The following is a 13,071-nucleotide window of genomic DNA, read 5'->3' on the forward strand; positions in this document are numbered from 1 at the left end:
AAAAAGTGTTTTAGAGGCGTTACGTTCACTTTAAATTAATTTAACGATGGATGTCGTTTCTCTTTACTTAGTCGAGCGTTTCTTGACATAATATGGATGACTACAGTTGTGGTGTTGAATAGGGCTATTTCCTGTATTTTGTTATTTACTGTTTGATCTCAAATGCATTAAGGCGGCAAGAAACTCGTTCACTAATTAACTTGTGACGAGGCATACCTGCTAGTTGAAAAGCATTCCAGGTGACTCCCTCATGAAGCTGGTTAAGAGAATGCCAAGCGTCATCAAACATACACTACCGTTCAAAAGTTTGGGGTCACCCAGACAATTTTGTGTTTTCCATGAAAAGTCACACTTTTATTTCCCACCATAAGTTGTAAAATGAATAGAAAATATAGTCAAGACATTTTTCTGGCCATTTTGAGCATTTAATCGACCCCACAAATGTGATGCTCCAGAAGCTCAATCTGCTCAAAGGAAGGTCAGTTTTATAGCTTCTCTAAAGAGCTCAACTGTTTTCAGCTGTGCTAACATGATTGTACAAGGGTTTTCTAATCATCCATTAGCCTTCTGAGGCAATGAGCAAACACATTGTACCATTAGAACACTGGAGTGAGAGTTGCTGGAAATGGGCCTCTATAGAGATCTTGCAGTTACGTGACCGGAAAGTAAACAGCCACCATCTTGTCAGTAAAAAACACCGCTGAATACTGCTGCATTCGTATACAAAATGGATCAATTTCAACCGACGGACTACACGGCTCATTTTTCTAATGAACAGATAACTAGATATATGTCTAAAATAAACGATCTACAGATTAGTGACCCTTATGGCTTACCGGACGTAGTTTTCACGACCGTGTCCGTGGATATGGAACTGCCAGAGGTGGAATACCCAGACGTGTATAATTACCTCATTAACTTTCCCTCGCTGTTCAGTGGTGAAGCACTGCGTGCTTATAAATCTCTGGACAGTTATCTTTACAGAAATTCAGGATTTGTCAGCCCCCCTCAGATGTGGCATCTTGTAAACAAGAAAATAACAATCCTCATTGGACGGGTAAGTCACTTAAGTATTACTAGTACTGATACTAGATATATCAGTAGTATCTAGTATAGCACTGACCAGCCGATAATAGAATAAGGTAATTCCAGCTGTAATTCCAAATCATCCATCTTGTTTACCATGGATCTGGTGTTGGAGAGGTAGAGGCTTGGCAGTGGAGGTTTGAGTGGCTGTTTTCTGAGCTTAGTCAACAGCCTCGCTTTTGCTTCCTCTCCCGACGCCGCCTCCTTCGCCTGCCAGACCCGATAACAATCCACGGAGACCCGCTGGTCTCGCTATCTCGTCCGGAATGTTGTGAATGCGATGGAAATCGCTACAAACCGTCATTTTCTGCTGGAAACCAGTGTCCAGTAAGTCCATACGGTTGTAGTGGATATTGAAGTCCGGTACAGATGAACAACACGCAAAAATACACACAAAAGCATAAAAAACGTACACAGGTAGGGAGAGCTTGTAGCTGCAGCCGTTGTAGTAGAATTATATATAGTAGGGTTTTCCAGAAGAAAAGGTAGAAGTAGAAGGTGGAAGTATGGCGTTTGACCGACAAGATGGCGTCTGTTACACTCTGGATCGGCTGTGAAGTCACATGCAAGATCTCTATAGAGGATGTGCAGTCACGTGACCCGTCCGTGTTTACTCCGCCATATTGGACGGCTTCAGGATTGTTTACCTTGCGCAAGCGTAATGGATCCAGGGAGTAATCCCCAAGAAAATTCGGAAAATACCCCATCTACATCGCGCGATAACTTGTCCAAGTTTGTTCAGCATCTTGAAGGTGACGTGAGGCAGCGTTACGTGGAAAAGTGTTCCAGGTTGGGGATTGCAGATCCGTACAACTTCCCGCAATCCTTGTTCAGGGAAATTCGGAGCTGCGGTGCCGGTGATTTGCCCGATCTGGCCTACCACGACATTTACAATTTTCTTGTTAATCGTGAATCGTGTTACACTGGCAAAGCCCTCAAAGCTTACAAGAGCCTGGAAGCTTATAAATATTTTGTTGCGGGATGGGTATCCCAACTATACCTCTGGAAGGTTCCGAAGAAGAATGTCTACTTGATAACCTCACGGGTAAGTGGCATTAAGACGTTTATCATAAAGAGACCATGCAGGACGTTTTATCGCAGGAATGTTCGAAATCTAAACTCAGTTCCAGATAATGACAGGGTTGTAAATATGTATGTTTTTGTCTGAAAAAAAAATCACAAATCACCGCTATCTTTATCTGTGCAGAATTATTATTCAATATCAGATGTATTAGAAGATTGCACCTACCTGATATGAAGTGTTCGCTACAAATTCGGCTGGTAGAACTGGGCTACCAGTTTTCTCTTCGCACAGCGGACACCCATTTTGCGCTTCTCTCCTCGTCTGCGGGGAATCTATAAAACGACAGGCTGTCCTTTTGGCCCTGTCTATTGGTACAACCAAATGCTGAACAAGATATAACCATTCTCGAAAGATCTACTCCCACACACTTGATAATTAGAACGGGTTCGTCTAAGTTCTATGCGCGGCCATGCCGTCCAAGATGGCAGATAAACAAATATCACGTGACCTCGTGACGTCATGTACGGTACACGCTCTCTATACACCTATGGAGATATTGCACCAAAAACCAGACATTTGCAGCTAGAATAGTCATTTACCACATTAGCAATGTATAGAGTGGATTTCTGATTAGTTTAAAGTGATCTTCATTGAAAAGAACAGTGCTTTTCTTTCAAAAATAAGGACATTTCAAAGTGACCCCAAACTTTTGAACAGTAGTGTATATATATATATATATATTTTTTCTACGCTTTTTTTGTTTACGACATAATTTCATATCTGAAATGACCAGATGTCATTTCATAGTTTTGATGTCTTCAGTTTTACTCTACAATGTAGAAAATACAAAATACAGTAAAACCTACGAATGAGTAGAGGTGTCCAAACTTTTTACTGGTACATCGTTTGCATCATCCCCCATAGTTTTTCAATGGAAAAGAAAACAAGTCTATTTTACACTTCGCATGAAAAAGATTCCAGGAAGTTAAGAATAAAATCTGGATGCATCTTGGCGGAACATAACAAATGCAATCGTAATCACAAGGTAAAATCAACAGGAAAAAAAAAAAATCATCAGAGCTGATTTAAAGGAGACAAGGAAAAACTGGCAGGGTTTGAAAAGAAATGTCAAGAAGAATGGGCCAAGCAATCTGGCAGTGATGGAGGAGATGTAGCACAAATAATTGGGATGTGAGAGCAGAAAGCTGCTCGGAGGAACCGTAAAAGACATCCGAGGCCGTTATAAAAGCAACACTGAGCTGAGAATGCGGGTTATTCTAGACCATAAATCACATTGCAGACAGAGCGATGCAAGGGCTTCAACTGATCTTTTGATTTTATTTATGACGAATGTTCAAACTGTGGCCGTTTTTGTTACTTATGACTTAATAATCTCTTGCTGATTAAGTTCTGCTTACAGATTTTTCCCACAGCGTGAATGCCATCGATGTAGATGGAGAAGATTAGCACAAAAATAAATCCCCAAACAGGAAATCCTACTTAACATGTGCAGACGTTATTAACACCTTATCTAATCAAGTACCCGCTGAATAGAACACGCCCTCGTCTCGGGTTTTTGGAGACGCACCATGGCATGGTTCGTGCACAGATGGGCACCGCAGATGGTCTCCCACATCCCCCCGCCATCACACTCCAACAGTCGTCACCTCAGAACCACCCAGAAACGCGCCAACGACAGCGCTGTTGTCTTAGCAGATCATATCAAGTGTTGCGAAATGGGCTATTAGCCTAGATGATGTGAATATCACTTGGGATGAGTTTGTCAGGCAGTGACGTGTGTGAATAGCACTTCTCAAGGCTCGGATTACGCACATGCCACCTCCGCAAGCTTGCTCGAGTAAAATTGGTCTTTGTTCTGTCTGAGCACTTGTCATTAATTCATAGTGTGGAGTTTTGTGACGATGCAGGATAAAGGAGTTCGCATCGATGTGTTTTCTTTCCTTCTTATCCCGCTGAAACCCTTCTTTTTTTCATTCAGTCATCATATTAATAAGAAATTCAATGTAGTAGTGACGGAGACAGCGAACACTGGACTCTGAGATCCAGAATGCAATGCAGGATTCTGGGTTACAACAAAGAATCAGCATGGCTAGTTAGCGATCTACGGTATGAAACGACGCGCGCGATGGCATTGATGCCGGTATTAGCATGAACGTTGAAACTTTCGAACCTGATCTGTTTGAGCAGAGTGTACAGATGAGGAGGGAGCAGGTGAGACAGACTCACCTGGACAGACTACAGGACTAAAGCGCTGCCGCATCGCTCTAAAGATGAAGCAAGGGATAATTCCGACAGCCAAGAGGTAGTCGAAGAGCACTGCAGGGAAACCACGTGAAAAAGAAAATACATCAACATGTCAATGAAAGGAGTCAGAATGCCATGGCCAGTAAATCTCAGATGTCACTGAAGATCATACGGTAATTATGATTACTATACATACGGGACACTTTTTCGATGGAATAAAAAACGTGTTCTATTCCATTCTAGCAAGTTTCATTCATTTGGTTCGATAGCATGCGATATTGTTAGCGTATCGCTTATCCTACGTGTATTACGTCACTCTACCCAATGGAGAATCAGGGTTGAATGTGGTTTACGATATTGCATGGTTGTCGAGACAACATAACGTCACACGTCGGAGACGTAAAACATCCGCGCTAGCAAGCGACTGTGACAATTTGTAAACAAACATGGCCGCCAGGTTTGCTTCGTTAAAAGTAAACGGCCTTTCGATTTCATAAAATCGGTGAAATTTAGTTCCGTCTGAAATGTGGTCGTTGTGATATCTGTTTATTTTTGTAATATCTCACAAAATATATCAGGCCATTCTGTGGCTGGGAAGTTATTTAATTTGAGGGGATTAAAGCAAATAATGTGCATGAAATCGCTCGCTTCGCGCAGTCGAGCAGACAGAGGAAGTCCGTGTGCGCATGCGAAGGTTTACCTTCTTCTTCTTTTGGGTTTTACGGCAGCTGGAATCCACAGTGTTGCATTACTGCCATCTACAGGTTTACCTTTGAGCGTGCGCTGACAGTTCCATCATTCTGTCGCTAAACGAACAGCTGATCACACCGAGGTGCTCGCTGAGCGCCGATATTTATTAGTTTGGTCCTGCGTTTCCTTTCCTTCGTATATAACAACGTCTTTTCTTCTCTTTCTTTCCGTTACCGCAGTCGGGCTTTCACGTTTCATTTGCACACTCACGTCCTTCATTTTTCTCTCCTGTTTCAAATTTGTATCCCACAATGCCTTGCGTGAACAGGGAAAGCCCACCACGTGATGCATGACATAGTATCTTGACTTGGGTCATGGTGAAGCAGGAAAAAATAGTGGAGAATTTCGGGCCACGTGGAGATAAATTCATTAATTGTTCTATTTTTAAAAAAAACAATAAAATTGGAAGTCTGTGAGTCGAATTCAGTAGCTTTCAGTCCCTAAACAAAAATAATTGGGTGTTGGGGAAAATTCTTTTTATGACCTACACTTAAAATCTGAAAGGCAGTCTAGCTTCAAATACAGAAGATTTTGAGAGAATTTTGAAAGAGAAAGACACGCTGAACACCCGAAAGGAACGTATAATAATAATAATAATAATAATAATAATACTATTGGTTGGCTTTGAGCTGTATTTAACAGTTATTCCACAAAATCGAGTCGTACATGAGCAGATAGTCGACGAGGTGCGTAGCACCAAGTTATCTATAACCCATGTCCAATGAGATTGTGGATAGAATAAAACAGTTCTTCCACTCATTCACTGGATTTTGAGAAACAGAGCATTTTTATTTTTTGCAAATTCGATAAATAAAAACTTTATACAAAACGTCCGACAAAATAATTTCCGCTTAGAATGTAAACAAACCGGCGAAATGACAGGAACAATTTGTGAAAAATGCGATAATAATAATAATAATAATTCTTGAAAAATAAAAAAAATAAAGTTCTTACCATCAAATACATTTATTCCATATTTTGTTGCTTTTTTTTGTATTTTTTGGGGTTTTGTTTTCGAGTAGTTTTTTTATTTCATCCTCGGTTGGTTCAGCAACACGCTCCACCATTTTGTTTTTCTTCTTCTTCTTTAGGGTTTTTTGGCGGTTGGCAAACCAACTTAAAGGTGCATTACTGCCACCGACTGGGCTGGAGCGTGGAACAGGAGATATTGGAATGGAAAAAAAAAACTATATTCTTTTAGCTATTTCTGTTTCTTTTGAATACTCGATAACAAAGTGATATATCTGACTTGATGCGCACCGCCATTTTGTTTTTCTCAACTCATGGTATATGACCGGATATCCTAGTAGTAACGTAGCCAATCGGAGCATGCAATTGCTCATATCCAGTGAATGGGAATAGAATAAATGAGATATATATTTCATTCAGCTAGCATGATGTTGAACACGTCTTTGACTCACCGGATGGAATATATCCGATATACCACTCAACACCAGGTAATATTATTTAAATATTAATATGTAGGTAATTCCGGGTGGATTTTCCCTTTAATTAGAACCACTCGAATGCACATTTAATCTTCACTCAAGTGCATTTTCCTGTTTTTATTATTTTTCTCCTCATACGCACTTCATTCCACGTATCGACTTTCCCTTTATGGGTTCCACTTTGTCTCAGTGGCATTTTCTTTATTTCTGATGATTAAATCATTGTGTGTCTAAGGTGTAGGGAATAAAGTTCTCATAATGAAACTTAACAATGAGGGGAAGTTTATCGATCAAGGAATGCATGTTCGACTCGGCGTCAAACATAAGCACCGGTAAGCATTTCAGATCTTAGACATGACTCATTTGCCGTGGTAAATGGTAAACCCCCCCCCCCCCCCCTCCTAGTTTCCTCCCCTGTGACTGCTCTGTTAGTCCATTTGTAAGCGAGCTCTATTTAATTATGATCAATTTGTGTTCAGTAGTTCTACGTCATGCCGTATAAAACCACACAAAGTGATGCGACAGGAATGCAAAGTAAGATCTATCAAGAACACGTTAAAGGATGACTACGGTATGACGCATGGACTGAGACTGATGTAAAAAGTTTTTTGAGGCAGCCTGACAGCGATAGCAGTGAGACTGTACGCAAAAGACGAGTGTGATGTGTCAGATAAGATGAATTGTACATTCACAAAGGCATCCATATATCGATATCTTGACGTGCAGGTGATGCGTATGAGGTTTAGAAATGAGACATAATCTGGTGCAGGGGAAGGGTGATGTTGTTTTGGTTACTATGTGGTTCACGGTGCACTATCAGGGCACAAGGAAGTTATTACTTGGTACTTACATCATTCTGAAACTAATGTTCACTAAGGTAAGGACAAAGCTCGAGATGGAGTGAAATCCTTGGCGAGTTTCACACTGAGTGCAGTGTGACGTGAATAGGAAGGTTTTGTCGTTATGTGAGCTGCTCTTTCCTCGTAAGTCATATCAGTATTGCAGCAGTGTCACAGCTAGAGATCAGGCCATTCCTGGAATGAACAAGCAGAAGGACCTGTCCTTGAATGACCTCCAACTTACACACCTGTTTTGGGTTTTTTTTTTTGTTCTGTACCACCTACAGTGAAGACCATCCTCAACCCTGCCCCTGCTATTCCAGACCTCCACTCTGACTTCTATAAGGAATCAGATGTTTTCTGCTGCAATGAGTCTGAGGTGAACGTGCACGCACACATGCACACACACACACGAAAGATTACTCTCTCGATTACGTTCATTATGTCTTATATTAGATATGGTTAGTTTTTTCTTTTTTATCAGACATCTAGTTTTAGGTTGGTTTACCTGACATGTTTCGACGTACGTAACTGTCGTCTTCCTCAGAGTGTCACCGGATGTTGTTGGTGACGCATCTTATCAGCTGATGTTTCCGAAGGCGTGACCTTCCTGTCTGGTTTGACAGGTCGGTCACGTCTTCTGCTGTCCGTTCGTCCCCTGCAAGATGGCACTCCAGCTATGGGAGAGCATGTACGCTCCCTCATCCCGGTTGATGGTCCTCGGGCTTCGCTTTCGGATCTCCATGGCCTCACTGATCCAGCGCTGATGTTTCAGTGAGGCCATGGAGATCCAAAAGCGAAGCCCGAGGACCATCAACCGGGATGAGGGAGCATATATGCTCTCCCATACCTGGAGTGCCATTTTGCAGGGGACGAACAGACAGCAGAAGACGTGACCGACCTGTCAAACCAGACAGGCAGGTCATGCCTTCGGAAACATCAGCTGATAAGATGCGTCACCAACAACATCCGGTGACACTCTGAGGAAGATGACAGTTACGTACATCGAAACATGTCAGGTAAACAAACCTAAAACTAGATGTCTGATAAAAAAGAAAAAAATAACCATACGAAAGATTACTTTACCTCCTTTTCCACACTTGATCTTGTTCATTCCTAAAGAACTGTGCATACACTTTGGTCACATGGACTTGAACTCCTAAACGGAAATCTGGTTGAGATGAAAGAGGAGCAGTAAGCTTGGGATTCCATGGAACACTACAAAAAAAGTTGCTCGAACTAGCGGTTTTTATTTTCACGCAAGTGGAAAAACCCTTCAGCTTTAGGCCGCCTTGATGTAGAGCAATGAAAGGTATTCGAATAAAGGTGCTGAATAATGCAGATTTTTTTAAAGGAGAACTGAAGTCATTTTTAAACTTGCTTTATTTCTTAATTAACGTGTTATTCGATTACGTTTTCGGTTTTAGCAACCTTATATCGTGACTTGTATTGGCAACTAATTGCAATTAAATATTATACTTATCGGCCTATTCGGTTTTTAGCCGTGTTGAATTTAGTCCGTTTGGTCCACGGCGGGCATCGCTTATCCGCGCGATCTTCACGAGACTTGTGCGAGACTTCGAAACGTGAAGTGTCAGCCAGGTGTCAGTGCCGCCATTTTGAAAACTGTTTTCCAAACGAAGTATTGCACAAAAATGAGTTTAAATGACGATTACTGCATACTTTTTTCAAACTTTCCTGATTGCTATCAACACAAACTAAACTTCCGGCTTGATTCCGTCAGCATTCGAAAGAGGGCACGCGCGTCTTTTGACAACGTTGGCAGATGTCGGTCGCTTTGATTTGCGCTGTACGTTTTACTTCCGTCCTACGATGTCTCGCACAGGTCTCAACCAATCTCGTTTACAGCCATTGCTTTGAAATATGGACTGATATATTACAGAGCATATTTCAAACACTCATAACTTGCTATAGCAGCGACAAAATAGCGATCAAAAATGCATTCCGATATTTAATAAAATGAGAGAAATAGAATTTTGATAATAAAAAAATTTTGCCTTGAATTCTCCTGTAATACTGTTTACATGACATCTTTAATAATCTGAATAGTAAATGTACCATAATTTCTATTGTAATTTTAACTGTACTTTGTAACTTTTTAAAAAGGCATATAGAGAATAAAGTAAGTAAGGAATAAAACTTGTCTTGGGGGTGTGACGGTATCGGGAAATAATCAATGACGGTTAGGTGTAATGCAGTCTGACACAAAAAAAGTGGATTTAATTTTACCATGCCAAAGCTGATTTGTTTTTTTCAAGAAGTGCATTTGCCAAAGTGATTTATACCTCTTGTACCACAACAGTTTACTTTTTACCTTTTTATAGTTGCGTTTAATGTTACGGAACATCCACTAGACAAGTTCCTGTTGTCACTTACTATGTAGAAACTATAATCAGTAATTCATTACATTACGTTACAGGCACTTAGCAGACGTTCTTATCCAGAGCAACGTACAACACACCCAGAGCAGCCTAGGGAGCAGTTGGGGGTTCGGTACCTTGCTCAAGGGCACGTCAGCCATTCCTGTTGGTCCAGGGAATTGAACCGGTGACCTTTTGGTCCCAAAGCTTCTTCTCTGGAAATAATAATAATAATAATAATAATAACTGATAAAGAAATGAAGGCCAACAGACCAGATATAGTAGTGGACAAGAAGGAAAGAGTTTGTCTGCTCATTGATATATCTGTTCCCACCGAAAGAAACACTTGTCTAAAAACTACAGAAAAACTCTCCAAATACAAAGATCTCGAAATAGAAATTGAGAGAATGTGGGGTACGAAGACCACAACCATACCGGTGGTAATAGGTACTCTCAGTCTGGTCAAGAAAGGGATTGAAAAATACACCAACAAAATCCCTGGTAACATCAAGATGCAAGAAATTCAGAAGATCGTCCTCCTTGGCACACATTAAGGAGGACCTTATCTATCAAGCAGATCCATCACACCCTCATGGTAGCCCAAAGTCCAAGGGATGGACTCACCCCAAAGGTCGCTTTACAATTACAGAAAAAAAAATTCCACCAAAAGAGGGTCAGGATGTAATTCCAGTGGTGTAGCTGCCCACAGTCCTACCAAAAGGTGCCCAAAGGTGTGTCCCACACTGCCTGCACAGCCGCCACGACGCCACTGGGCAACATCACCTGGAATACCGCGCCAAGTACAGAGCGCTGGACAATCCAGATGTTAAAGAGCAACGAGCTCACTGCAGTCCATAGCGAGGAGCACAGGCATCACCCACAGTGGACCAAGGTTTTAAGAGAACCGATGCCCAAAACTGGGTCTGGAGGTATACCGCAACCAGCAGACAAAACACCCAGAGAAAACATTCAAACAAAAAACAAACATCAAACCATACAATCACAAAAAGAAAAAGCTCCAGTGACGAGCGGCAGCCAAAATGCACACAGCGTACTCTCAACCGGAAACGGAACCTAACCCTAACCCACTAACCATTAGGCCCCTTTAATTCGTTCACCAGTCTCTTTTTATATACCTTAAAGCAGGGGTTTTCAAAGTGTGGGAGAGTCAGCCCCCCCTCAGAGAGCAAATAAACAACAGCGCCCCCCTTACAATTTTTGTTGTTGCTATACTTAATGTTCTATTCGTATTTAAAAAAAATGGTTGTTGTGCACATTTTTTTCTTTTACACATTTTAAACATCTTATAGCATCGTTAGCTAGCACCTCTTGCCAGACAATGCACTGTGGCAGTGGAGCATCTTCAGATCCAGTCCGTGAAAATCCAAACTTTAAATAATCGTGGTCATACTTCCTTCTTTTGTTTTGCTTGGCCCAGACTCTGTCTCCTCACTCACTGTAGCTTTAGGTACTAAAAATCAATCCATTTTGTCTCTGGCAAAGGCTAGCTGAAGTTCGCTAAATGTCCGCAATAGTAACTTATTCTGGTTTATTTTTCCTCACATTGCGCCCCCCCTGAAGAACTCTGGCGCCCCCTAGGGGAGGCGTGCCCCACACTTTGAAAAGCCCTGCCTTAAAGTAGATAAAACAAAAAAAATTCAGAAAATGGAATGGCAACCATACGAGTCCCAATAAATTGGTTGTTACTATAGAAACGATAAAGCATTAGGACTTATTAATATGATTCAAATAAATCAGATTGGAGAATGTGATACAAACCTAAAAAATGAGGTAATTACTATTGCAATCGATAAAGTTAATACAACAAGTAGAAGCTGATGTGACTAGGGTTGCCACATCTGAGTTGTAAAAAACCGGGACACATCGGTCGGCGGCCGCGCCTGCGCGCACGTACGAGCGCGGGGGTTGAGGGCTGCGGACACACACATCTACGATGCCTTATGCCTTATGTGAATGTTCACGTTTAAAAATAAAACAGTTCAACTGGTGCAGTTAGGCGTTTAGTTAAAATTCATTTTGTCTTCTTAACCCTTAAATGGGCACTACCACAAATATTATTACAAAAAATAATTTCATATAGGAATGATCTTATTTGGACGCCAATATTTTTTTTAACAAATATTTAATAGTAGGCTAACAGCCCTCTGAAGAGTCTCTCCTCCCATTCCGTTTCCAAATCAAAATAATACAAATATAATCAATATAATTTCTCTCAGTCTGCTTCGTTGTTGTTTTAGCCTTTTCTCTGGAGAACTGAACTTTAAAAGTTAGACTACCGTATCATACCAAATAGCCCTAATCCTTTGTTTTAATCACAAGAGAGAGGTGCTATGTTATTGGGACAACTGATTTATTCATTTTTCACGCCAGTGTTCAGGCATTCTTTTTTGATATATTTAATGATTTATTTAATGATTCATTTATTGATGAAATTGGCCCAGGCTTTAGAACCAGCCTTTATCAGAATCAGAACATAGGAAGTAGACAGCCAGCCTACTCGCGCACCGACCAAGGGAACTCTCACCTATTGTTTGGTATTCCGGTATTCCGGTATCTTTGATTTCGCGCGGCCGCCGTTGTATTGACCACGATCACCTAGCAACGGCGACTGGCTGCGTGCGCAAACATTCGGTGAGGCCACACAAGTAGCTGCCTACAATATGCCCGCTTACGTGAAAACTATTAATATGTTAAGTGGCTGCGAGAAACATTAATGATTTGTGTTTATTTCAATGGGGGATAATGTGAGGAAGTAAAAAACCGGGACAAAACGTGTCCCGGGAAGGTTATTCCATTTTCCTGGACAGTTTCCATTTTCCACAAAAAAACCGGGACAATCCCGGAAAAACCTGGACGTGTGGCAACACTAGATGTGACCTTCTGTTACGATTTACCTTCAAAGCTTCAAACCATGTGCTAAAGGGGACAAGTTTAAACACCAGGCTGTGCTACCAGGTCATGACCTGCACAGTGATAACAAACAGCATGCAGTACTTATTTTCTTGTTGTCTGAGTGAGAAATCCTTGGTGATGGGGGGGTCGTTTTCTCCTACTTACGGTAACTGGTGTGTTTGGAGACGCCCTCTCTCACACCTTGGCTGGATGAGCTGACAGATGAGGGCATGGATTGATGGGAAACAGTTAAAGGGAAAAAAAAAAAAAAGCACGAGGGAAGGCAGATGCATGGCTGGTGAGTCACACTGTCCTGGGGCTAAAGAGCTACGACTGCGACCCGGAGTGCTCTGTGAGACCAACTT

The 13,071-nt window shown here is 41.5% G+C and overlaps 1 protein-coding gene across 5 annotated transcripts in view; it reads left to right on the forward strand.

Annotated features, from left to right (window-relative positions):
* Positions 1 to 13,071, forward strand: part of rbks (ribokinase) — a 172,656-nt gene that overhangs the window by 85,923 nt on the left and 73,662 nt on the right. For all 5 annotated transcript variants that reach the window (XM_060933176.1, XM_060933173.1, XM_060933174.1 and 2 more), the window contains one exon: positions 7,700 to 7,791. In XM_060933176.1, the coding sequence (XP_060789159.1) occupies positions 7,700 to 7,791 (92 nt within the window). The remainder of the gene's footprint in view (positions 1 to 7,699; positions 7,792 to 13,071) is intronic.

The sequence above is a fragment of the Neoarius graeffei genome, chromosome 11 (assembly GCF_027579695.1).
Source record: "Neoarius graeffei isolate fNeoGra1 chromosome 11, fNeoGra1.pri, whole genome shotgun sequence".
Lineage (NCBI taxonomy): Eukaryota > Metazoa > Chordata > Actinopteri > Siluriformes > Ariidae > Neoarius > Neoarius graeffei.